General features: G+C 38.7%; 1 protein-coding gene and 1 pseudogene across 1 annotated transcript in view; one reads left to right on the forward strand and one right to left on the reverse strand.

The window, feature by feature from the left end:
* Nucleotides 1-25,894, reverse strand: part of PPIL4 (peptidylprolyl isomerase like 4) — a 47,170-nt gene extending 21,276 nt beyond the window's left edge. The window contains exons 1-9 of the mRNA XM_077896476.1: nucleotides 25,736-25,894; nucleotides 19,053-19,120; nucleotides 18,902-18,966; nucleotides 18,518-18,635; nucleotides 17,206-17,348; nucleotides 16,160-16,256; nucleotides 15,301-15,417; nucleotides 6,406-6,530; nucleotides 3,810-3,876 (exon numbers count right to left, since the gene is read on the reverse strand). Coding sequence (XP_077752602.1) covers nucleotides 3,810-3,876; nucleotides 6,406-6,530; nucleotides 15,301-15,417; nucleotides 16,160-16,256; nucleotides 17,206-17,348; nucleotides 18,518-18,635; nucleotides 18,902-18,966; nucleotides 19,053-19,120; nucleotides 25,736-25,805 — 870 coding nt within the window. The 5' untranslated portion in view covers nucleotides 25,806-25,894. The remainder of the gene's footprint in view (nucleotides 1-3,809; nucleotides 3,877-6,405; nucleotides 6,531-15,300; nucleotides 15,418-16,159; nucleotides 16,257-17,205; nucleotides 17,349-18,517; nucleotides 18,636-18,901; nucleotides 18,967-19,052; nucleotides 19,121-25,735) is intronic.
* LOC144294292 (large ribosomal subunit protein eL29-like) lies at nucleotides 11,628-12,084 on the forward strand (annotated as a pseudogene).
* Nucleotides 25,895-27,118: the final 1,224 nt, after the last annotated feature.

Raw genomic sequence — 27,118 nt, forward strand, 5'->3', positions numbered from 1 at the left:
TTTGTTTCAGTACAAAAATAGTTTGTGATTGATTATGGAGTGCTGACCCAGAGGAGTATCACAGTCCACAGATGTGTGTGTGAACCACATATATACATACTATTACCTCTCTGAGTTCTAGGAAAAAGCCTGAAATCAGAAACATAGTTGCTCCCCAAAGCGTGGATACCAACTGTGGGCCTAAGATACCAAGGTTTGTGTTACATAAGGATTCTTCCCGTCAGCAACTTTATAAACCCCGTATGTCCATTTCCAACATCTGAAAACTAGTAGCGATGCATTTCTTCTACCCAGCACTGATCAATTATCTACTATATTCTTAGAAACATATCCTTTGGTCTGCTCACAACTTACTAGAGACAATTCAGAGAAACAGATTAGTTATGATCGCATTTATTTACCATATATGTCAAGAATTAAATGGATTATACACTCCATAAAGATACAAACAAAGCCTTAATCATCTTTGTATCTACATCATTTAAACATCATCTGGCACATGGTAGGCAATCAGTATATATTTTTTTAAGTAAGCTCTACACCCAACATGGGGCTCAAACTCATGACCCAAGGGTTACATGCGCTACTGACTGAGCCAACCAGATGCCCCAACATCAATGCATGTTTGATGAATCTGTAATGATTATACTTGGGTAGGCATAATTGCATCATTGCGCCATTTCCCTAAAGAGAAAGTTCTCAGATACTTTATACTTATGCAGGCATCTGATTTATGACAAAGATGACACTGCCAAGCCATGTGGATAGGACTTTTTTTTTTTTTTTAATAAACTACACTGAGTCCCTTGCTATCTAATGTAAGAAAAATGAAATTTAACATGATAAACATAATACACAAAAATCAAATTACAGGTCTAAACGGGAAAGATAGGGATGCCTGGGTGGTTCAGTGGTTGAGCATCTGCCTTCAGCTCAGGGCATGATCCTGGGAGCCAGGATCAAGTCCTACATCGGGCTCCCTGCGAGAAGCCTGCTTCTCCCTCTGCCTACGTCTCTGCCTCTATCTCTCATGAGTAAATAATAAATAAACAAAATCTTTAATAAATAAATAAAATAAATGGGAAAGATCATTTCACAGCAAACTGTCTAAAGGTAGCTTTGGAGAATATTTCTATGACTTTGGGGGTAGGCAAAGTTTTTCAAAACAAGCCATAGGAAAAATATTGACAAACTGAACTAAAAATTAGAAATTTCTGCTTATCAAAAGATGCCATTAAAAATGGGAAAAAGGCAATCTACAGAGAAGATACTTGCAACATACAAAATCAAAAAATAAGCTTGTATCCAGAAAATGTAAAAACTTCTCACAGATCAAGCAAAAGGCAACCAAACACCCAATCAATAAGTGGGCAAGTCTATAACAGTTACTTCATTTAAAAAATTAAAAAAGGACATCCAAATGCAATAAGCATACAAAAAGGGGAAATGCAAAATAAAACCACCAATAAGATACCACTACACATCCACCAGAATGGACAAAAATTTAAAAGACTGTACCAAGAACTGGTAAAGATATGGAATGACAAGGACTCTAGTGGAAGTGAAGTGCTAGTGGAAGTGAAAATTAGTATAACCACTTTTGGGGGTGGGGGGGTGCTGTATAACCACTCTGAAAAACTGACTGAAAGTATCTACTATAGCCACAACTACCCTATGACCCAGCAATTCACTTGAGGGTATATGCCCAACAGAAATGCATATATACGTACACCAAAACATAAGAAAGAAATGGTTTACAACAGAACCATTCATAGTAACTCAAAATTACAAAAGACCCAAGCGTCCATCAACAGGTGAATGGAAATCTAAATTGTTTTATATACACGTAATAAAATACTCTGACAATGAAAATCTATATACACACGACACAATGAAATACCATGTTAATGGAAATTAATGAAAAAAGTTAACAAAAGCTACATGTAGTAATATGTGCAAACCTTACACACTTAAGCAAATGATGCTGAACACAAAAAATACATTCTGTGTTTACATTTATATCAAGTTTAAAATTAGACAAAACAAGTCTAGGATGTTAGAAGTAGCAATGATAGGGAAGGCCTTTGGAATTCTGGTAAGTTTTTTTCTGCGAATCGCAGTACCTGAAATACAGAAAGTACTTGATAAATGCTCTGGAATAACTACCACTTGGAAAGAGCTACTATTGGACACCATCAATCCAAAGCTACATAAAGAAATGGCACAGCCTTGCATAGGAACTAAAAGCAACAAGAACAGAGTCAGACTTTTCTAAATTCAAATCCCAGCTATGACATTCACTAGGGGCATAATTTTAATCAAGTCACACGACCACTATATGTCTCAGTTTACTTATTTGGAAAAGGAGGAAATTACCTATCTCATAGAGTTATAAGGATTAAATACAAGTCAAGTCGTATAATGCCTGGCTTAAAGAAAGTTATTTGAACGACATAAGCTATTATTATTATTACAGATCTAGAAGATACCATCTAATCCAATTTTCTTTTGTTTAAAGATTTTTTTTTAATTTATTTATTCATGAGAGACAGAGAAAAAGAGAGAGGGAGAGAGAGAGAGGCAGAGACAAAGGCACAGGGAGAAGCAGGCTCCCCACAAGGAACCCAACGCAGAACTCAATCCCGGACAATGGGATCACACCCTGAGCCGAAGACAGATGCTCAACTGCTGAGCCATCCAGGCATCCCTAATCCAATTTTCAACTTGTATTTATGAGGAGAGTAATACCTAGAAATAAGAGTTCTAAACAAACTGCCAAATATACAACAGCTAGTCAGTGACAAAAGCTCAGGTTAGTATCTACAACTTTACACCCAGTCCATTTCTCTATTATTCAAGTATAAATCTATATAAACAATGCTGAAAAATTATTTATAAAATGTGAAGGACTCTACCAAAACTTTAAAAATGGTACAGCTGCTCTGGAAAATAGTGTGGAGGTTCTTCAGAAAGTTAAAAATAGAGCTACCCTTCGACCCAGCAACTGCACTACTGCGTATTTACCCCAAAGATACAGATGTAGTGAAACGACAGGACACCTGCACCCCAATGTTTATAGCAGCAATGTCCACAATAGCCAAACTGTGTAAGGAACCACAATGTCCTTCAACATTGATGAATGGATAAAGAAGATGTGGTGTATATATACACAATGGAATATTACTCAGGCATCAGAAAGGACGAATACCCACAATTGCTTTGATGTGGATGGAATTGGATGGTATTATGCTGAGTGAAATAAGTCAACTGGAGAAGGACAATCATCATACAGTTTCACTCATATGGGGAATATAAGAAATAGTAAAAGGGATCATAAGGGAAAGGAGGGGAACTGAGTGGGAAAAATTAGAAAGGGAGACAAACCATGAGAGACTCCTAACTCTGGGAAACAAACAAAGGGTTGTGGAAGGGGAGGTGGGTGGGGGCTTGGGGTAACTGGGTGACAGGCACTGAGGAAGGCACTTCATGGGAAGGACACTGGGTGTTCTATGTTAGCAAATTGAACTTCAATAAAAACAAATGAAAAAATAAATAAATAAATAAAACTTTAAAAAATACATTAACTCAGACTGCATCTGAACCTAAAGTTAAGGTACATATATTAACACTAACAAATGTTGAAATTAGCTTCTATTTGAATGTAATAAAATTATTTTTCTTGGGTGCCTAGAGAAAGGGTAAACTAATTTTCTCATTTTAGAGACTAGAGAGTTCTATAATTTTTCACATTTTAACACTATATAAGAACAAAATAAATATAAATTTGAAAAATGTATATTATGACCTACCTTTTCAAATTCGATAAAAGCATAACAGAGGGATTCTCCTGTCTTCCAATCTCGAATAACTTCACAACTGAAAGAAAGTTTGGAAAAAGTGACTTTAAAGAAAAAGTATGCATTCTTCCTCTTTAAAAGTGAAGAATAAAACAAACCAGTTGTTAAAAATCAAAGTTAAACTCGTGGAACTATATTCCTCTACATTTCTTCAATAACAATTAAAAAAGAAATAGTTCCCAGTGTAGTAATGAAATTATCCAATTTCTACCCTAAATGCCCAATCTTGGCCTACAGTCCTAAATTTCTAATGCAGTGAAGAAAATAGAAGATAAAAATATTTACCTTTCTGTGCCAAAAGAAAACTACTGCTAAAATATTCTTTAAGTCATAATTCACTTCTGGTCCAAATGTAGATAAATTACAGAAAATCAAATGTTACTGTAGAATAATGTATGTACATTCATACATATATACACATTTAATAAATTTATGCTTTGTAGTTTTAGAATGTTAATATAAACCAAGCTTAAATTTAACCCCCTTGGTACAGCTGTTATATAGAACTAATCTATCTTGACAATCACGTAAAAGGGCCAATAACATAGGAGTTGAAACCATGTGGCTTGTCCATTTCCTCACATATAAGTCTCATTTTAAAAACATGAGATGAACAGGAAAATAATGTGAGAGAAAGGAAAAGTAATCATATTATGGCATATGGGTCAGCTGTTATAACATTTACAGGGATCCCTGGGTGGCGCAGCGGTTTGGTGCCTGCCTTTGGCCCAGGGCACGATCCTGGAGACCCGGGATCGAATCCCACATCGGGCTCCCGGTGCATGGAGCCTGCTTCTCCCTCTGCCTGTGTCTCTGCCTCTCTCTCTCTCTCTCTGCGACTATCATAAATAAATAAATTAAAAAAAAAAAAAGGACTGCTTTAAAAAAAAAAAACATTTACATATATTAAAATGTAAATATGGAAGGAATAATATCTAACCAAAACTACAACACAAAGTAGAAGGAGGGGACAATAAAGATGGGAAGGTAAGAATAGAGGTAAATCCTCAATTTCCTGAGCAGGAAGTCATTAGTAATGTCTAAAATTCAAAAATAAAAAGCAGCAATACAGGAGAGTTTTTTATAAATATGATATACTAAAAGGGGTAGAAGAATAAAACTGAGTAGCCATTTATAGAAAGATTTTTCTGTCAACAGGAAGAATAAAGAATGATTTCACAGGATTAGAAAAAAAAAAAAGAAGCTAAAAGGAAATTCTAAACATAAAACAATACTTTTTAATCAATTACAGCTGACCATTGAACAACATATGGATTAGGCATCCTGACCCCAATGCAGTAAAAAATAAGCATATAACTTTTGACTCCCCCCAAATTTAACTTAATAATACAGTCAATTAACACATATTTTGTATATGTATTATATACTGTGTTCCTACAATAATATGTGCTAGAGAAAACAAAATGCTAAGAAGACAATAAAGAAAAGGGGTACCTAGCTAGATAGTTGGAAAAGCACACAATTCTTGATCTTGAAGTTGTTGAGTTAAAGCCCCATGTCAGGTATAGAGATTACTTAAATAAAACAAAACAAACAAACAAAAATATGGGGTGCCTGGATGGCTCAGTTAGTTCAGTGTCTCACTTCAGCTCAGGTCATGATCTCAGGGTCTTAGGATCAAGCCCAGCATCATATCCCCTGCTCAGTAAGGAGCCTACTTCTCCCTCTCCTTTCTGCTCTTCTGTTTGTGCTTGCTCTAATATGTAAATAAAATCCTTGGGATGCCTGGGTGGCTCAGTGGTTGTGCACCTCCCTTCGGCCCAGGGCGTGATCATGGAGTCCCGGGATGGGGTCCCACATCCGGCTCCCTGCATGGAGCCTGCTTCTCCCTCTGTCTGTATCTCTGCCTCTCTCTGTGTCTCTCCTGAATAAATAAATAAAATCTTTTTAAAAAAAAACGAATAAAGAATATACATTGATAGCATTATACTGTATCAAAAGAAATCTGTGTGTAAGTAAGTGCAGTTCAAACCTGTGTCATTCAAGCATCAACTATGTAATTGACCTTCCTCAAGAATATTCCCCTTTCAAAAAAAAAAAAAAAGAAAGAATATTCCCCTTTCTCACAGAAATACTAGCTTCATAGACTTTTACATTAACAATACAGGGGAAATGAGCATTAGTAGCAAAAGAAAAATTTGGGAAGATTTAGATTCAAATTAATTTTGACAGAGATTGCTGGTAACTCTAGGAAGAACTTAAATGAGATAAATATTTTAAATATTAAAGATTATTGAGAATACTCTAAGAACTAGACTTAAACTGTTCTGCTCACTTCCTGCTTTAGAGCAAAAATGTGTGTGTTGGAAGTGGGAGAATCATTCAATTATGTTTGTGTATATATATGTGTATTTGTATCTACATACACACACATATAAATACATATTTTTCTTCCCTACTGTACAAAAGACTCACCTGTAAATTAACCACTACAAAATTCTAGAGTTCACAGATCCATCAAAAAATGTTATTAGAAAACTACCAATATCCAGTTTTTCTAAAATCTTTCATTAATTCTAAAGATTACCTTCTTATTGGCCCAAATCTTGAGAATATTATCTCCAGATCTTCATCAGTAGTCACTGGATTCAATTTACACACAAATAGCACATTTTCTGGAGGTTTAATATCTGCATCAGGTAGGTCTCCAACCTAAATTATAAGTAAACAAAAATTTAAATCAATTCCTTTGTTGGCTCTACTCTAAATACCCTATCTAAGCCCAAAGTACTGATTTCCCTAAACAACTGAATTTACATTAGAAACTACAAGCTTAGGAAAAGAAACCTAAGATTTCAAAATTTGAAATTACAATGTTCCTGGTAGTAATATTAATAGCTAATACTTGTCTGAGTCTTTGTGTGAATGCCATGCTTGCCACTTTATATATACTACTAACCAATTCTTAAAACAACTGTGTGGTTTCCATTCTAAAAATGAATAAAGTATATTATGATAGTGAAATAAGTCAATCAGAGAAAGACAATTATCATATGCTTTCACTCATATGTAGAATATAAGAAATAGTGAAAGGGACTATAAGAGAAAGTAAGGAAACTGAGTGGGGAAAAAAATTAAGAGGAAGACAAACCATGAGACTCCTAACTCTGGGAAACAAACAAAGGGTTGCAAAAGGGGAGGTGGGTGAGGGGGATAGGGTAACTGAGTGACGGGAAATAAGGAGGGCATATGATGAGATGAGCCTTGGGTGGTGTACTGAATGTTGACAAACTTAATTTAAATAAAATATTTTTTAAAAAGAAACAATAACAAATGAATAAATTTTTTAAAAAATGAATAGGGGTAGCCCAGGTTCAGTGGTTTAGTGCCACCTTCAGCCCAGGGCGTGATCCTGGAGACCCGAGATCGAGTCCTGCATGGAGCCTGCTTCTCCCTCTGCCTGTGTCTCTGCCTCTCTCTCTGTGTGTGTCTCTCATGAATAAAAAAATAAAATCTTTTAAAAAATAAATAAATAAAAAATTAAAATTAAAATTAAAAAATGGATAAAGTAAAATTCAAGAACACTAACTTAAGGCCACACAATAGTAAGCAACAGAGTTGGGATTTGAAACACAGATCTATTTGGCTTCAAAGTCCCAATTTTATCTCCTCTTTCTCTTTTTTCAAGTATTTGATATACTAAAAAATAATTTATATAAAGTATACCTAAGTTATGAAGCATGAAAATAAAAAGTACCCATGACACCAACAACTAGGTTAAGAACTAAAATGTCCCCTAATCCCATGACTCTACCTTTCTCAACAGAATATCAAATATCCTGCTTTTTTGTTTTCCTTTTTTGGTCATGCCCCTATCTCTTCAGTTTTCCCACATTAAATATGATTCCCCAAGTAATATAGCTTAGTTTTGCCTGTTTCTTAACTTTTGAAAAACATTATCACACTGAACTTTTGAAAAACATTATCACACTGACTCTAGCCTTCTGCATTAGAAATGTCCTATTCTGGGGATCCCTGGGTGGCTCGGCGGTTTAGTGCCTGCCTTTGGCCTGGCGCCTGATCCTGGAGTCCCGGGATCAAGTCCCACATCGGGCTTCTTTTTTTTTTTTTTAAAGATTTTCTTTATTTATTCATGAGAGACACACACACACACAGAGAGAGAGAGAGAGAGAGAGAGGCAGAGACAGGCAGAGGGAGAAGCAGGCTCCATGCAGGGAGCCTGACATGGGACTCGATCCAGGGTCTCCAGGATCACACCCTGAGCTGCAGGCGGCGCTAAACCGCTGCGCCACCAGGGCTGCCCCCATATCGGGCTTCTTGCATGGAGCCTGCTTCTCCCTCTGCCTGTGCCTCTGGCTCTCTCTCTCTATCATGAATAAATAAATAAAATCTTTAATAAAAAAAAAAAAAAAAAAGAAATGTCCTATTCTTTCCACATTGTTGTTCAATATGAAACAGCAACAATTCCTGGACAATGTTTCTAGCTTTTAACCCTCACCCTCACTATTATCTACTGACCAAACTGAAGTAAACTTCATGGACAACTACTGCACTGAGAAGGACATCCCACTTTCTACTGAAGAACAAGTGAGGATGACTATGGGAGAAAACCATGATGATGGAATTGGTTTCTCTATGGGAAAACTGTATTTCCCGTGTACCTTTAGATAAGAAAATAATCCTTTATACATATATCCAAAAATTCTGAGAGATAATTTCTGATAACATTATTACGTTAAATGTTTCCTCTTGGATAAACATACTTAAAACTTTTTTTTGAAAATCAGAAATAGTAATAAGCAACAGAGCCAGTTATATCTGTTCAGTGTTTCTGAAGCCTATTAAAAGACAATAATCTGGGGTGCCTGGCTGGCTCAGTCAGTAGAGCATACAATCCTTGATCTCAGAGTCATGAGTTCAAGTCCCACATTAGGCATAAAGTTTACTTTAAAAAAATTTTTTTAAGACAATAATCTATGTCCAATAAGCAATATCACAGTATGTAAGGGGGAAGAACAAATCAGTAAAAATCCTGAAAAGCACCTACAATACCACATCTGAAGGAAACACAAATAGAAAAAAAAAAGGTTGAGATAAAAAAAGAATTCGTGACAGACCCAGTGGCGCAGCAGTTTAGAGCCACCTGTAGCCCAGGGTGTGATCCCGGGGACCCAGGATTGAGTCCCATGTCAGGCTCCCTGCATGGAGCCTGCTTCTCCCTCTGCCTGTGTCTCCGCCTCTCTCTCTCTTTCTGTGGGAGTGTGTCTCTTATGAATAAATAAACTCTTAAAAAGAAAAAAAAAAAAAAAAGGATTACTGGGATGCCTGGGTGGCTCAACAGTTGAGGATCTGCCTTTGGCCCAAGGCGTGATCCTGGAGTTTCGGAATCAAGCCCCACATCAGGCTCCCTGCATGGAGCCTGTTTCTCCCTCTGCCTATGTCTCTGCCTCTCTCTGTCTCTCATGAATAAATAAATAAAAATCTTAAAAAAAAAAAAAAAAAAAAGAATTTGCCACACTACTTAGTCAAAGGTAACTTTAAAACTCTATGGGGCGGCAGTGGGGGTGGGAGGACAATACACTGGGGAACCTCACTCAGTGGGGCATGTGACTCTTGATCTTAGAGTAGAAGTCTAAGTTTGAGCCCCACACTGGGTGAAGAGATTACTAAAAATAAAATCTTTTTAAAATTTTAAAATAACAATGAAATACTATAAGGAAATTTAAATATTCATAACAACTATCAAGTTCAAAACTAACACTGCAAAATACTAGTTGACTTACTCTATTAGACACAAAGGAAAAGGAACTGATTTCTTTTGGTTTGGTTTTCAGTTTTTTATTTTTTTTTAAAGCCTTTCTAAACCTCTGAGTTAAGATATTCTTCTGTTTTAAAGATTTTTTTAAAGATTTTTTTATTTATTCATGAGAAACACAGAAAGAGACAGAGACACAAGAGGGAGAAGCAGGCTCCTCGCAGAGAGCCCAATACAGGACTTGATCTCGGCTGCCAGGATCACGCCCTGGGCCGAAGGCAGATGCTGAACCACTGAGCCACCCAGGCGTCCCAGTTTTGTTTTTTAAAATAGAAGATGGGGTGCCTGGGTGGCTCTATTGCTTAAATGCTGGACTCTTGATCTCAGCTCAGGTCTTGATCTCAGGGTCATGAGTTCAAGCCCCACATTGGGCTCCATGCTGGACATGAAGCCTACTTAAAAGAAATAGTAATAAAGATTTTAAAATAAAAATAGAAGATAGAGGGGCACCTGACTGGCTAAGCTGGTAGAGCATGTGACTCTTGATCTCAGGGTTGTGAGTTCAAAAACAAGGGGAGGTGGTGCCCAGCTGGCTCAGTTGGAGGAACATGTGACTCTTGATCTCAGGGTAGTGAGTACAAGTAAAAGCCCCGTGTCGGGTGTAGGGACTACTTAAGTAAATGAAACAAAAGATGAAACCTATTAATATGGAGAATCAAAACAACACAGGATCACCTATTAGAATGGCTAAAATCCAAAACCTTGACAATACCAAATGCTGACAAGAATGTTGAGCAATAGGAACTCTCAATCATTACTGGTGGGAATGGCAAAATGGACAGCCAGTTTGGAAGACAGCTTGGCAGTTTCTTACAAAGATAAATATAGGGTAGCCCAGGTGGCTCAGTGGTTTAGCGCCGCCCTCAGCCCAGGGCCTGACCCTGGAGACCAGGGATCGAGTCCCACGTCAGGCTCCCTTCATGGAGCCTGCTTCTCCCTCTGCCTGTGTCTCTGCCACACTCTCTCTCCCTCTCTTTCTCTCTCTCTCCCTCTATGTCTCTCATTAATAAATAAGTAAAATCTTAAAAAAAAAAAGATAGATATAATCTTACCATAAATTCCAGTAATTGCACCTTTAGGTATTTACCCAAATGAGTTAAAAACTTCTACCTATAGAAGAATCTGCACACAAATGTTTTTAGCAAGTATGACTATACTTGCCAAAACTTGGAAGCAATCAAGACATGTTTTAATAGGTGAATGGATAAACAAACTGTGGTATGTCCAAACAATGGAATATAATTTTATGATCAAAAGAAATGAGCTATCAAGCTACAAAAAGACATGGAAGAAATTAAATGCATATGGCTAAGTGGAAGAAGCCAATCTTAAAAGGATATATACTGTATAAATCCAACAATATGACATTCTGGAAAATGCACAACTATGCAGATAGTAAAAAAGATCAGTGGTTGCCAGAGGTTGGGGACAAGGAGGTATGAATATGCAAAGCACAGAGGATTTTTAGGGCAGTGAAACTATTCTCTATATTATAATAGTAGGTATTTGTTATCATACATTTCTCAAAAACCACAATGTACAACACAAAGAGTAAAAACCTAATGTAAATTATAGATTTTACTTAATAATAATATCAATGTGACTCACAAATTGTACCTCACTAATGCAAGATATTAAGAAGAGAAACTGTTGGGGAGGAGGATGGAGGTACACAGGAATTCTCCGTACTTGGTGTTCCATTTTTTTTTATAAACCTAAAACAGCTCTAAAAAATAAAGCCTATTTACTAAAATTAAAACAAAAAAAGGAAATCATGAGTCCATACTAAAAATGAACATATAATAAAAAGATAGGAAGGCCATTCCTTACAATAGAAAGCAGGCTGACAATATGGAAGGAGTAACGGAGTTAGAAAATTACCATTTTGCACCCATCAGAGTTAAGACTGGTTTAGGCAAGAATCATGAAGAGCTAAGAAATCCACAGGGGGCTCTTTTTCTCTTCTGGTCCAAGGCGCCTGGGGAGCAGAAGGCTTTAGTGCAGACATGGCCAAGTCCAAGAACCACACCACGCACAACCAGTCGCAAAAATGGTACAGAAATGGCATCAAGAAACCCCGGTCACAAAGATACGAATCTCTTAAGGGGGTAGACCCCAAGTTTCTGAGGAACATGCGCTTTGCCAAGAAGCACAAGAAGGGCCTGAAGAAGATGCAGGCCAACAATGCCAAGGCCATGACTGCGCGTGCCAAGGCTATCAAGGCCCCTGTCAACCCAAGGAGGTTAAGCCCAAGATCCCAAAGGGCGGCAGCCGCAAGCTCAATCAACTTGCCTACATCACTCACCCCAAACTCGGGAAACTCGTGCTCATACCCTCATTGCCAAAGGTCTCAGGCTCTGCCGGCCAAAGTCCAAGGCCAAGATATGCAGACATCATCCATTGGTTGTTGGCTATGGCTATTGGGGCTGACTGTACTTATCCAGAGTTGACAAACACAAGCTTGCAGATTTATGTAAAAATCTCAATTTCTGGCACAAAATGGCTCAGTATGCCCAACGTGCATCAGTGTCCTTTCATACCCAGTTGTTTTTCAAAAGCAAAGGAATAGTAAGTGAAGAAGCCTATATTCTGTTTGTAAGAAAGAATGCTATTGTGATGTTAATTCCAAAGTATGGTTTAGAAGGTACAGTCTTTTTTGAAGAAAAGGACAAACCAAAGCCAAAGCTTATTTAGGATGATGAGGAACCTTCCCTTAAAACAGAGGACACAGTGTTCCATATATTTGATAAAGTTAAACTGAAAATCATGCTAGACTCATCCAATCGCCAGCATCAGAAAATCCAAATGTCCCTGGTAGAACCACAGATTCCAGGAATAAGCATTCTGATGGATACTCCAAACATGGACAGTGATGAACCAGAGAGAAAGAAAAAGAAACGTGAGAAATAACTATACTCAACAAAATAACTTCAAAGACTGGTTTCCTTAAAACAAAACAAAAACAGAAACAACAACAACAACAACAAAAAAACAATACAAAAAACCCGAGAGAACACTTTTAAACCTAAGTGTGTAATAAAAATTAAAAAATAAAAATAAAAATTAACCTAAGTGTGTGATACAGCTTGTTACTTTTATTTTTTTTTTCTGTTTGTTAAATACATTTTAATGGCTTAAAAAAAAAAAAAAGAAATCCACAGGGGTGGTTTGATAAGGAACAAGATATTTGAAAGGTCTCAAATGCTATGGATTGTTACTAGTTACAAGAGGAAAACAAAGTATGCAATGGAGACACCAGGTAGTGGATTACCTTGATCAAGTAATCAAAATGAATACTTTCCAGCAAAGGGCAGATGGATATTGTACACCTACAAATATAACATCTGAGAAGGTCATTTATGTAGTATTCTGGTTGTGTGCATAATCTGAATGTAATCACAAGGCAACAGTAGATAAATCTAAGTTGAAGAATATTCTAAAAAACAGATGACCTATATTCCTCAAAAAATGTTAATAACATGAAAAATAAAGATAAGTTAAGGAATTCTTCCAGAGGTAGAAGAAACATGATAACTAAATTCAACAGATGACTGATCATGAGCTGGATTCTAGCCTGAATGGGAAAAGCTATAAAAGAGATTACTGAAATAACTGACAAAATTGAAATATGGGTTATAATTTCAATCAATTTTAAATTTCCTCATTTTGGTAACTGTATTATAAATATGTATGATGATACTGTTGCTCTTCAGAAATGCACACTGATGTAAGAGGTAAAAGGAATGATGCTTATGACTTATTTTCAAATGGTCCAGAAAAAATAATATGTGTTTGTGCATATATATTCAGAGAGAGAGGGAAAGAAAGAGAGAATGAATCATCAAGCAGAATTGGCAAAAATGTTAAAAACTGATGAATCTTGCTTGGTGCACCTAGCTGGTTCTGTTAGTTAAGCATTAGGACTCTTAATTTCAGCTCAAGTCATGATCTCAGGGTCATGAGACTGAGCTCCATGTCAGGCTCCACACTGGACATGGAACCTGCTTTAAGATTCTGTCTCGGGATCCCTGGGTGTTGCAGCGGTTTGGCGCCTGCCTTTGGCCCAGGGTGCGATCCTGGAGACCCAGGATCGAATCCCACATCGGGCTCCCGGTGCATGGAGCCTGCTTCTCCCTCTGCCTATGTCTCTGCCCCCCCTCCCCTCTCTCTCTGTGACTATCATAAATAAATAAAAATTGAAAAAAAAATTTTAAAAAAAAAGATACTGTCTCCTCCCTCTGCCTCTCCCCTTCCTCCTTCCCTCTCTTAAAAAAAAAAAAAAAAAGTGGTGAATCTGAGTAAACGGTATAGAGAAGTTCTCTATGCTATTTTTTATAACTTTCTCATAAATTTGAAATTATCAGAAAATAAAAGGCTTAGTTATGTTAACCCAACATCTTTCTGGCATAAACTGCCTATACTTTTGGTGTTAAAAACTCTGATGATAATCTAATATTATTTCCCTTTTAAGTCACTTACTCTTATTACCCAGTTGCTCAAAAGATTTTCTTTTAAGATCAGTAATTTTCTTAAAATTTGCCATCCTGTTGGCTATTCTAGGCCAATAGTCTCAGACACAGTGTGCTCGTTAAAATGTATATCTTCAAATTTTTTCAATTCAATAAAATTTTCTTGAATTATAGTCTTTAACATTTGTTCCTTCAGCCTGGTGATGTGAATATGAATTTTGAAACAGACGCAGAATCTTTCTGAAAGCTCTACTATATAAAACAATGGTAATAATAAAAACAGAATTATCCTTTCAAATATTTATTGATCTACTGTGTAATAGGTATGCCTATTCCACAAAAATATAACAAATGGAAAAAATGTCTAGTAGATCAATTAATCAATACTGAAGAACTTCAAATGACTTCATACTGTTAGTGATACAAAGGAGTATATTTTAGAGTGTTCAATTTCAACCCAGGTTCCTTGTATCCTGTAATAACCTCAGTGCTTGAGTTATAAAATGAATTATTCTTTAATATACATAAAATTTGGTCAAATAAACACTCTTCAAAAATGAAATGAGGACAGCCCGGGTGGCTCAGCAGTTTAGCACTGCCTTTAGCCCAGGGCCTGATCCTGGAGACCCAGGATCGGGTCCCATTGTCAGGCTTCCTCCATGGAGCCTGCTTCTCCCTCTACGTGTGTTTCTGCCAATCTCTCTCTCTCTTTCTCTCTCTCTGTCTTTCATTAATGAATATAAACAACTAAAATTCAATGAGTATTTGTAAATTGTATATCCACTGTTCATTTTTAAAAAGGCACTTGGCACTATATTGATTATGGAACCAAATTTGTTTACCTTCATGTATTATGTCATATAAAATTTAATCTAGAAAAAAACTCTTTGCTAAATTTTTAATATTTTGACTAACAAAGAGCCTAAATAGGGGTGTCTGGGTGGCTCAGTCGGATGAGGATCCAACTCTTAATTTTGGCTCAGGTCATGATCACAGGGTTGTGAGATTACATAGGGCTGTGCTGAGTGTGTAACCTACTTGAAACTCTCTCTCCCTCTCCTTCCCTAGCCCTGCCCTCTCCCTTACTTAAAGAAAAAAAAATCCAAAAATAAACTCACAATGAGTTATATATTAAATAAATTGCAGAACATTATCTTAACAAAGATAATCATCTTACCATTTCTAATAAAATGGCTTGAGTTTTGGCCTCTTTTTCTGCCTTTATTTCTTCTACTTCTTCAGCTGATCTTCCTTTAAAATCATCAATTTCTTCATCTGCTCCTATTCGACCACTCTGTAAGGCAGAAGTTACTTAAACATATAGTAAAAGAACTGAAAAATCTAAGAAACATGGGAGACATGATGATTTATCCTTAGCTCCATCAAATGTGTTAGAATAGAAACTGAAGCCTCTGAAAATTGATATAAATTAATTTAATAATATGAGCTAGACAAAGCTTCTAATTTATTGTTAAAACAAAATATACATTATAAAGAAGCTATCTGGTATCCAACTTACTGCTGAATGCAGAAAAGAAATGATCTTAACAATTAAGCACCAAATCCCAACTATAAAGACCAATTTAGCTTTGAGAAAGCTTCATAAACAGAAACTTATACCTTAAAAAATCTGAGGGAAAAGTCTGCATTATTCTACAAAAATTTCTGGGTGCTAGCATGGTTCCAAAGTGTTCCCAGTTGAAAAGCTCCCTTACAAGATGTTAGTTTAACTGAGCTTTAAAGCTATACTCCTAGAATTAGGAGACAAGAAAAACATTTTCACAAGGTATTTATATAAGCTTCCAGAGCTAAGGCTCCTCTAGTGGAACAGAAGTTGAAGAACGGAAATTAGGGAAATGAAAAGACAGCTAGAAAAATGAGTTATCTTTATGGAAGAGAAATGAGTTATCTACTTGTCCGAGAAGAATTGATCAAGAAAGATAGTCATTCTGAAGAAATAAGTTTTAATAGACTAAAAAGCAAAATCTATGCAAAGCATTAATATGCATGTACAATCACAAGAGGACTCTACTTACATCTAGCTGTTCCCTCGTAGGTTCTGGTGATCGATCAGGAATTAATAAATCAGGAGGGTCATCAAACGGATCATCTAAAATCACTGTATGATTTATCCTTACAAAATAAATTCAAGTCAAAGGTTATACTTACATTATTTCAGAATCTGTGTTTTACTTTTTATAAAGATAACAAATGAAAAAAAAAAAAAAAAAAAAAAAAAAAAAAAAAAAAGATAACAAATGTCTCAATTATCTCTAATGCCCAAAAATCATAGGTACTTAAATTTTAATACACCAGTATATATTACTAGTGTTCTTTCACAGTTAATATTACTGTTTTTCATTGTTTGATATCAGATTCATTACTCTGGGGGCACTTGCATGGCTCAATGGTTGACCATCTGCCTTGGGCTCAAATTATGATCCCAGGGATCCTGGGATCAAGTCCCATATCAGGCTCCCCTTGAGGAACCTGTTTCTCCCTCTGTGTATGTCTCTGCCTCTGTGTGTGTCTCTCATGAATAAATAAATAAAATCTTTAAAAAAAAATTTACTACTCTGTATTACTTTATTTTATTTTTTTAAAGATTTTTAAAAATTTATTTATTCATAGAGACACACAGAGAGAGAGAGAGAGAGGCAGAGACACAGGCAGAGGGAGAAGCAGGCTCCATGCAGAGAGCCTGACATGGGACTTGATCCAGGGTCTCCAGGATCATACCCAGGCTGCAGGCGGCGCTAAACCACTGCACCACCGGGGCTGCCCTCTGTATTACTTTAATAAATCTAATATTAGTTTGTCTAAATCTTAGTACTTTTACCAAATTTCTCAATAATATACATTTTTAAAAACTAAATTAAAGATTAATAATTCTTTCCAACATAAGCAATTATAAATAATTAGCACAAGTATAAAAATATAAAAAGTCTTTTTTACTTTATGGATTCATATAGTTTTGTATTAATTCACATTTTGGAATTATCCAAAAACCAGTCCTATGCTTGCCATCTCCACAAATACCACAGGATTAAAACATTCTAGTATACTGAGATAGCAACCACACCTGATATCTTGATATGGTACAAAGTCCTTGTCAACAAAAGTCTCATTAATTTTCTTAATTATGTCCATGCCTTCTGTCACCTCACCAAACACTGTATGAACACCATCAAGGTAATCTAGATTATCTCCTGTAGTAATAAGAAACTGTATAGAAAGACACAGAAAAATATAAACATGTATCTGTAATTCAAACTGGAATCAGTTACAGACTGACAAAAAACACACAAAACCAATACTCTACATTTAACTGCATGATTTCTTACCCACTTGTTACTAGTACGAATTAAAAAGTACAAGCTTATACATAAAATATCATTATATACACAAGGGCTTCCCTGGTTGTTTAAATACTTGGACAAACCAAAGTTCAGTTTCTTCATATACGAATTGTGTGGGGAAAAAAAGCATCTGCCCCAAACTAGGTTGTTGTAAAGATTAAACAAGACAATCAATGAAAGGTTCTCAACATGATATGTTTTGAAGTAATAAATACCAGAAGGAAATAGACCATAACGTGAACAGCAATGATCCATGGATAGTATGATTGTGGATAATGTTATTTTTCTTTCATGTACTTTTCTGTATTTTCTGAATTCCTCACAATGGACATGTCTCAAATTTAAAAAAACAAAGCAGGGCAGCCCCGGTGGCACAGCGGTTTGGCGCCTCCTGCAGCCTGGGGTGTGATCCTGGAGATCCGGGATCGAGTCCCACGTCGGGCTTCCTGCATGGAGCCTGCTTCTCCCTCTGCCTGTGTCTCTGCCTTTCTCTCTCTCTCTCTCTCTGAATAAATAAATAAATCTTAAAAAAATATTACTAAAAAAAATTTAAAAAAATAAAAAAACAAAGCAGGGGTGCCTGGGTGGCTCAGGTGGTTAAGCATCTGACATTTGATTTTGGCTCAGGTCAAAATCTCACACTTGTGAGACTGAGCCTCACGTCAGGCTCTGCACTGGGGGTATAAAGTCTGCTTAAGATTCTCTCTCTCCCTCTGTCCGCCCCCCCCAATAAAAATAAATAAATAATTTTATTTTTAAAAACAAAGTAGTTTCTTATAAAGATTTATTTTTAAGAAATCTCTATACCAAACACAAGGCTCAAACTCACAACCCTACTGAGCTGAATGCTCTACTGATTAAGTCAGCCAGGTACCTCCCAAAATAATTTTTTTTATATAGAACACAGTATAATATTTTTATTCTAACAGATATCGTTGAAATTCTCCTCTTATTGGATAGCTTAAAATGATAACTTGTGGCTCTTTCCAGTCCTTCATTTTAAAATAAAACTCAACTTTTTACTCATTTTCTAACCTGAGATCCATGTTGATCACTTCCATTGTTCACCATGGACACAGTGCCTTTCTTCTTGTGCTTAATTCTTGGCACTTTTTCAGCCTCAAAAAAGCTTGCTTGATCACCATACAGTTGACTAAAAGTACACATAATAAAATTATAAAACTGAAGTACTTTCAACATGAAATACAGAAGTACTAGTAACAAATAGGATTACCATTTCTTTATAGAAATGCCACTATGATTCAAAATATTTGTTTTTTTAAAATTTGCTATAGACATTTAGGGAACTTGGAAAAAATCTGTATTTGAACTGTATTTCAAAATGCAGATTAAGATATGTTAGATAACACTGTTAAGAGGCAATTCTATTTTTTCTCATTTAGAAATAAAAGAACTCACCCAAAAACAGACTCTCCTCCACGCCCAGTCCCTGTGGGATCACCAGTTTGTATGATAAAATCCCTCTATAATAAATAGGATACTTTGTTAATTCACACAGTTGCTAAATGGTTCCCATAATAAAGGACATGACTAATAACCACCAACTCACCTGTACATTGTGAATAAGACAATAATTATAATATTTTATCTTGCACAACTTTAGGAAATTCAAGCAGGCTGAAAGAAAAATAAATACTAAATTTATCAGTAGTTCAGAAATACATTTTTAAGCAAGTAAAGGCTCTGTTGGCATAATTTAATTTCAAATTACCATACAAACACTCCCCAATGGTCAAACATCCAAAGTCACAAAGAAGGCAGTATGCCTAGAAAAAGGCAATTATTTTAAATTATCTTTTTATTTTCTTTTTCTTAGGACTTTCAGGGCATCTGAGCTAATGCAGGAAACAGGCTTATTTGGAGTAGGCAAACATTTATTAATGGATTAGTTTTGCAAGGGAAAAAGAAAACCAAAGAGAATAAATACTATGATGGAAAAGAATCTATCAGAGTAACTGCAAATGGGTACAATTACATATATTAGAGAAAATTAAATATCTGAGACCAATTTTTTAAATGATGACTAAATAGCTCTTCAAAAACTCCATATGGTAGGATGCCTGGGTGGCTCAGCAGTTGAGTGTTTGCCTTCAGCTCGGGGCATGATCCTGGAGTCCCAGGCTCGAGTCCCACATCAGGCTCCCTGCATAGAGCCTGCTTCTGTCTTTGCCCCTTTCTCCTCTCTCTCTCTCTCTCTGTGTGTGTGTGTCTCTCATGAATAAATAAATAAAATCTTAAAAAAAAAAAAAAGTCCTGGGGATCCCTGGGTGGCTCAGTGGTTTATTTAGTGCCTGCCTTTGGCCCAGGGCATGATCCTGGAGTCCTGGGATCGAGTCCCAATCAGGCTCCCTGCATGGAGCCTGCTTCTCCCTCTGCCTGTGTCTCTGCTCCTCTCTCTCTCTGTCTCTCATGAATAAATGAATAAAATCTTTTTAAAAATGTTTTAAGTCCATATACTTATCATGTACCAGCTTTCTCATATAAATGAACTCATTTATTCAATAAACATTTATGGAGTATCTTCTAGGTGCATGGCATTGCAACCACAAATGCCATAAAACCATAGTCCCTCCCTTCAAGTTCATAGTCTAGTTAGACATCAAGCTAGAAAACACAAAGAAAGACATAGGAGGCTCTCCAGGGTCCTTATACCTGAATAAAAATAGTTACTATATAGATGTATCAATACTGGATACATCTGTTAATACCATCATGCCATTTATATAGTAAAATGGTAAAAACTGGTTTTAGGGGCCCCTGGGTGGCTCAGTTGGTTAAGTGTCTGCCTTCAGCTCAGGTCATGATCTCAGGGTCCTGGGATCAAGCCCCGTATCAGGCTCCCTGCTCAGTGGGAAGTCTGCTTCTCCCTCAGCCCTTCCCCCCTGCTCGTCCTCTCCCACTCTTATGCTGTCTCTCTCTCTCAAATAAATAAATAAAATATTTTCTTTTTTAAGTGGTTTTAAAAAAAACCACTAGAGTTCAAAAGAGGACTGCTTCTGGCCAGGGAAAATAGAACACCTCACAGAGGCCAATGGTTGACATTAAAAGAACTAGACAGGCAAAGAGTTGAAAGTGAGCATTTCAAGCTGGGAAGACAGTATGAATAAGTCTGGAAGTGCAAATATAAATCTTTTTTGAAGGGTCCAAAAGCCCAGTCTAAGTTCTGTAACACTCTAGTAATAAGAGTAATAGTGGGTAAACAGACCAGAGGGGTAAGATGGGGCCAAGATATTGAAAGGTCTTGAATATCAGGATTCTGACAGTTTTTCTAGAAAAATATATTTCCGGGATTACTGTTAAGTACAAAAGAGCAGTCCTTTAACTAGAAAACAAAACTAATGGATCTAGGCAGTGATCATCAATGGCTGCCAAAATCTTTTTTTTTTTTTTTTTAGGATTTTATTATTTACTCATGAGACACACACACACACACAGAGGCAGAGTCACAGGCAGAGGGAGAAGCAGGCTCCATGCAAGGAGCCCGACACGGAACCCGATCCCAGGACCACAGGATCATGACCCAGGCCAAAGGCAGACGCTCAACCAATGAGCCACCTGGGCGCCCTGGCTGCCAAAATCTTTAGGTGAAAGCTAATGGGGACGCTGCAACATACATCAGATAGACAAGCCTGAACCCACGGACCAATTTTAACTTCGCAGAAAGAGCCAACCAGACATCAAGTGTTTCCTGAACGTGATGCCGCTGAAGTGCAGGCTACCTTATATGAAAATATTCTTGGGATGCCTGGATGGCTCAGTGGGAGCGCCTGACTTCCACCCAGGACGTGATCATGGTGTCCCGGGATCGAGTGCCACATCGGGCTCCCTGCATGAAGCCTGCTTCTCCCTACCTGTGCTTCTGCCTTTGTGTCTCTCATGAATAAATAAATAATCTTTAAAAAGAAAAGAAATGAAAATATTCTTGCCAAAAACATTAAACCTATAGCTGATCAAGCCTCTAATTCTAAGTGGCAATTTATGAGAAACAGAAGAGAGAAAAATATATTTAAAGATACACGGATAAAGTCAGTCAAATCCAAAACAAGGGAAATTCTATAAAACAAATGACTCAGATTCCTTCTCAAAAAGTTGTTAAGGTAGGGACGCCTGGGTGGCTCAGCAACTGACCAAGGACCAAGCAATTGACCATTGGTCCAAGGTTTGAATAGGCTCAGGGTATGATCCCGGGGTTCTGGGATCGAGTCCCACATCGGTCTGCTTCTCCCTCTACCTGTCTCTGCTTCTTTCTCGGTCTCTCATGAATTTAAAAAAAAAAAAAAAAAAAAAAAGGTTGTTAAGGTAGGAGTGCCTGGGTGGCTCAGTTAAGCCTCTGACTTGATTTCTGCTCAGGTCATGATCACGGGGTGCTGGGATGGAGCCCCAAGACGCCTCCATGCAGAGTCACTTGTCCCTCTCTCTCTGCTCCTCCCCTGCTCATACTCTCCCCCCTCTCACTCTCAAACAAGTAAAATCTTAAAAAAAAAAAAAAAAAAAAGGTTGTTAAGGGAAAAAAGTGGGGGAACTATACATTAAAAGATAGCAACCAATAGGGGATCCCTGGGTGGCACAGCGGTTTGGCGCCAGCCTTTGGCCCAGGGCGCGATCCTGGAGACCCGGGATCGAGTCCCACGTCGGGCTCCGGGTGCATGGAGCCTGCTCCTCCCTCTGCCTGTGTCTCTGCCTCTCTCTCTCTCTGTGTGACTATCACAAATAAATTAAAAAAAAAAAAAAAAAAAAAAAGATAGCAACCAATATAACATATGGACTTTGGCAGTTTCTTACAAAACTGAATACATTCTTACCATAAATCTAGCAATCACACCTCTTGGTATTTACTCAAAGGAGATGAAAATGTATGTTCACACGAAAACCTGCACACACGTTTATAGCAGGTTAATTCACAATTGCCAAAATATGGAAACAACCAAGATGTCCTTTCAGTAGGTGAATAAATAAATAACATATGGTACATCCAGACAATGGAGTATTATTATTTGCTACAAAGAAGAAATGAGCTATCAATCCATGAAGACATGGAGGAATCTTAAATACATTTAACACATTGAGAGAACCAAGCCGTAAGGATCATATGCTGTATGATTCCATCCATACAACATTCTGGAAAAAACAAATCTATGGACACAGTAAAAGACCACTGGTTGCCAGGAGTTGGGGAGAGGGGTGCAAATAAATAGGCAGAGCACAGAGGATTTTTAGGGCATGATTTTTCTGTAGGATACTGTAATGCTGGATATGTGTATTATACATTTGTCCAAACCCACAGAATGTGTAACACCAAGAGCATGCCTGGATGTAAACAATGGATTATGATGTGTCAATGTAGGTTCATCAAATGTACCACTGTAATAACAAGTGTACAATGCTACATAGTGCAAGCGTACAAATATACAACAAATATACACTCTGGTGGGAGATATTGAAAATGGGGGAGGCTGTGCATACAGCAATCTCTCTATTCCTTCCCCTCAGTTTTGCTATATATTTTAATTGCTCTAAAAAAGTAAAGTCTTTAAAAATAGGCAAGGGGGGTGGTGAACATAGCATAATGTATAGAGAAGTTGAATCACTATGTTGAACCTGAAACTAATGTACATGTGAAAACTAACTCAAATAAAAAAATTTTTTTAAAAAAGGGAAGAAAGAAAACCTATAGATTAAAAGATGTTTAAGAGATATATTGGCCGATATAATAAATAAACCTTGTTTGGATCCTTAAATTATCAAATATATATTTTTAAGATTTTATTTATTTATTCATGAGACACATAGAAAGAGAGGCAGAGAGACATAGGCAGAGGGAACCCAATGGGAGACTCGATCCCAGAACTCGAGGATCACACCCTGAGCCAAAGGCAGACACTCAACCACTGAGCAACCCAGGCATCCCAAATTATCAAATATGTTTTAGACACTGATAAGACAAAACAAAAATATGAATGGTACAAAAAAAGTTGTTAATTTTTTCAGATGTGATTAATGATTGGGGGTTATTTTTTAATCACATTTTAGAAATATAAATGGAGGGCAGCCCGGGTGGCTCAGTGGTTTAGCGCCGCCTGCAGCCCAGGGCCTGATCCTGGAGACCCGGGATTGAGTCCCATGTCGGGCTCCCTTCAGGGAGCCTGCTTCTCCCTCTGCCTGTTTCTCTGCCTCTCTCTTTCTCTATGTCTCTCATGAATAAATAAATAAAATCTTTAAAAATATATATATAAATGGAAGTAACTGCAAATTAAATAAATCCCATGTAACGGATACAAAAAATCCAGTATAAATTAAACAATATTGGTTATGTGTTGACAACTGTTCATTAATTGGTCACTTGCAAATGAGGGCTCATTTTTGTGACTCTATTTCTATATGTAAGTTTTCTATAACAAAAAGTAAAAAAAGGAAAGAAATGGAAGGGAAAGAAGGAAGGAAAGGAGGAAAGGGAAAGAAGGGAGGAAAAAAGGAAGAAAAATAAGTTTGGATATATGTTTACTAAAAATCGATAAGGGGACGCCTGGGTGGCTCAGCGGTTTGGCACCGCCTTCAGCCCAGGGTGTGATCCTGGAGACCCAGGATTGAGTCCCAAGAGTCCCACGTCAGGCTCCCTGCATGGAGCCTGCTTCTCCCTCTGCCTGTGTCTCTGCCTCTCTCTCTGTCTCTCATGAATAAATAAATACACACACACACACACACACACACAAGTCACCGTAATGGGCCTTTAGTGTGTGCAAAGTGGCAAGCATTGCACTAGGTGCTTAGGATAGAAAGATAATGAAGCCGCAGTTGCAGCTCTCTTCCTAGTTTGCATCCTTGAGAGGAGACAAGATTTGCAAACAATTCCAGGATAACAGGTAAATGACACAACAAAATATGTTACATGCTGTTTTAAAAAGATCTCGGAGCAGAAGAAACAGATCTAATTCGGCTTAGGGACAAAGGAGAGCTTCACAGAAGAAATCATTCTTGGTCCAAGGTTTGAATAATAAACAGGATGTTTGCCAAAAGCACAACAGTAGAGATAATGTGGGAGTAGAAGCAACAGCCTAAGAAAGACATGGATGCATGACTGAGCCTGTAATGTAGCGAAGTGGGCGTGGGGGGTACAACAGAGGGTGGGATAGAGTGTAACATGCAGGAAGGACTTACAGTTTGTACTGTACCTTGTTTCCTCCTCTTTGATAAACTGCATTCCAAGGGCACAAGATCCTGATTGTAACTAATCTCTTTGGCCTCTAGTTTCTCCCTGCCTTGCTACATTCTCCGCGCTGTTGCCTGTTATCTTCCTAAAACAAGTTTGCTACGCCTCAATCCTGCTTTTCAAACCTTCAAAGACCCTACTCCTCAGTAGGGCACACAGGACTATTCACATCTGGCCAAACAGATATAACCTATGCCATCAGACTCCTAGTCTGCCAGTCCACGTCACATATCATTCCTTCAGGCCATACCAAACCATTTGCTGTTTCCAGAAAAATTCCAAGCAAAACTTAAAAACAAAAAAACAAAAAAGAACACCCTCACTCCCGCTCATCTCTGAAAGAGCTAGTTCAAGTGTTCTACTTTCTTTGCTTTCTTCGCTTCTCCCCGCCCCCAGCCGGGAAGAAGTACTCCCTGCTCTGGTTTCCATGGCAACTTACACATTCTTCGACTACAACACTTACAATGGGTTGTAAGACAACACTTAAAGGGACTCCCTCGTCTGTGTCTCCCAGGGGAAAATCAGACCCTCAAGGGCACGACGCCTGTCCCAGGGCTTGCCACCGCGCGGCACCGCAGCGACCCGTGAGTGTTCGCCAGGGCGCCGAGCCTATCTCCGCACAGCCCTTCCTCCACCCAGGCGGGATGCTCACGCTCACTGCTCCAAACACATCCTTTCGGCTTCCGTCGGGACTCAGCGATTACACACCAAGGAATACACGTTGTGCTCCTCTCCCGAGTAAAGCGCAGTAAAGTCACAAAAGCTATGGGCATGATACGTGCAGCCTGCAACACACACACACACGATGCCACAAGCGCCCGCCACCTGAATGGCCAGCCTCGGACACCGGACGGAGGCTGCTCCTCACAAAACTTTTCGAACCACGGCCCGCTAAGAAAACAGCCCAGGCGTGGGCACCAGGAGCCCAGAAGCTCGAACCCACTCAGGGGGACCGGGCAGCGAAGGGACAATTGGGGAAAGGAGATAGTGGCCCCGGCGAGGTGCGAGCCGGGCCAGGGGCTCACCGCGCGGCCGCTCCTCGGTGTACAGATCGATGACGACGTCGCCCAAAGTGGTTTCCAGCAGAACCGCCATGGCGCCCGCTCCTCCTCCGCAACAAGCCGCGGGGTGTGACAGGCGCAGCCCGTCGTGGTCTACGCCACGCGTCACTCTCGGCGCGACGCCTCTGTACGTCATCGCTCCGGCGACGCCCCCCTCCCCTCGGCGCGGCCCGCCTGGTCAGTGCCCGGCCCGCCCACAGAGCGGTGATGCAGCCGGGGGTTCCCGCCGCCGTTTTGGAAATCCTGTTTCTTCCAGGGCGCCCGGCGCTGAAGCCTGTCCCTCATAAGAGGACTTTGGTAAAGGTTTTTGTGCCTCCTTTGTGTCCATCGCAACAACGGGGCGGGCCTTCGAGGGGCCCCTTTCTTCTCTGTTCCTCCGGACGCATCGAGAGTGACTACCGCGCCAGCTTCTCCCACAATCTTTCTTGTTGGGGGGTTTCCTTTTTTTTTTTTTTTTAAAGATTTTTATTTATTTATGTGAGACACAGAAAGAGGCAGAGACACAGGCAGAGGGAGAAGCAGGCTCCATGCCGGGAGGCCGGCGTGAGACTCGATCCCGGGTCTCCAGGATCACGCCCTGGGCTGAAGGCGGCGCTAAACCGCTGCGCCACCCGGGCTGCCCTCCTGGGGGGTTCCTAATCAGTGTCTCCTCGTTGTCCTGAATCCTCCAATGTACAGCTTGTTACCCCGAAAGGTGGTTACCGAGGAGTTCTTCCTTGGCTCATCGTGCCTAGGACGGAAGCTGTGTTAACCGTGACTGGTCCTTAGGGCGACAAGCTGAGAAACAGTCGCCTCAGCCCCAGACCAGATCACTACTGGTTTTATCAATAATATTTTACTTTGGAGACTTAGAAAATGACTTTTGGCCTCCGTTGAGGGTTTCCATGCCAAGTTTATGCCCCAAAGCCTCCTGACCAAACAGATCGGCCACTTTTATACCATTTTATACATACTCAGAGCTTCTGGTTGAACATTTAAGTCAAAGCCAACGTTTTCCTAACGGCCCTCAAGGCCTTCCGTGATACTCTGCTGCCGTGCCTGTCTCCTCTCTTATTCTGAAGCCACACTAGACTTTTGCAAGACTCTCTGGACACTGTTGGCCTTACTGCCTCTGGGTCTTTAGGCTTGCTGCCCACGCTGGTTAGAACCCGCCTCCACTTGCATGGTTCTCCTTCACCTCCTTCAGGCCTCCTGCTCACTTGTCACCTCTGAGTGAAGCCTGCCATAATTAAGCCCACAGACATACACTTGTTTTTCTCCATAAGGCTTTTTCCCTATGGCGCTTTTTCACTGTCTAACATGCTATTTATGAATTTGTTTACGATAAATATGAATTTATGTTTATAT

The sequence above is a fragment of the Canis aureus genome, chromosome 1 (genome assembly GCF_053574225.1).
Source record: "Canis aureus isolate CA01 chromosome 1, VMU_Caureus_v.1.0, whole genome shotgun sequence".
In the NCBI taxonomy this organism is placed as follows: Eukaryota; Metazoa; Chordata; class Mammalia; order Carnivora; family Canidae; genus Canis; species Canis aureus.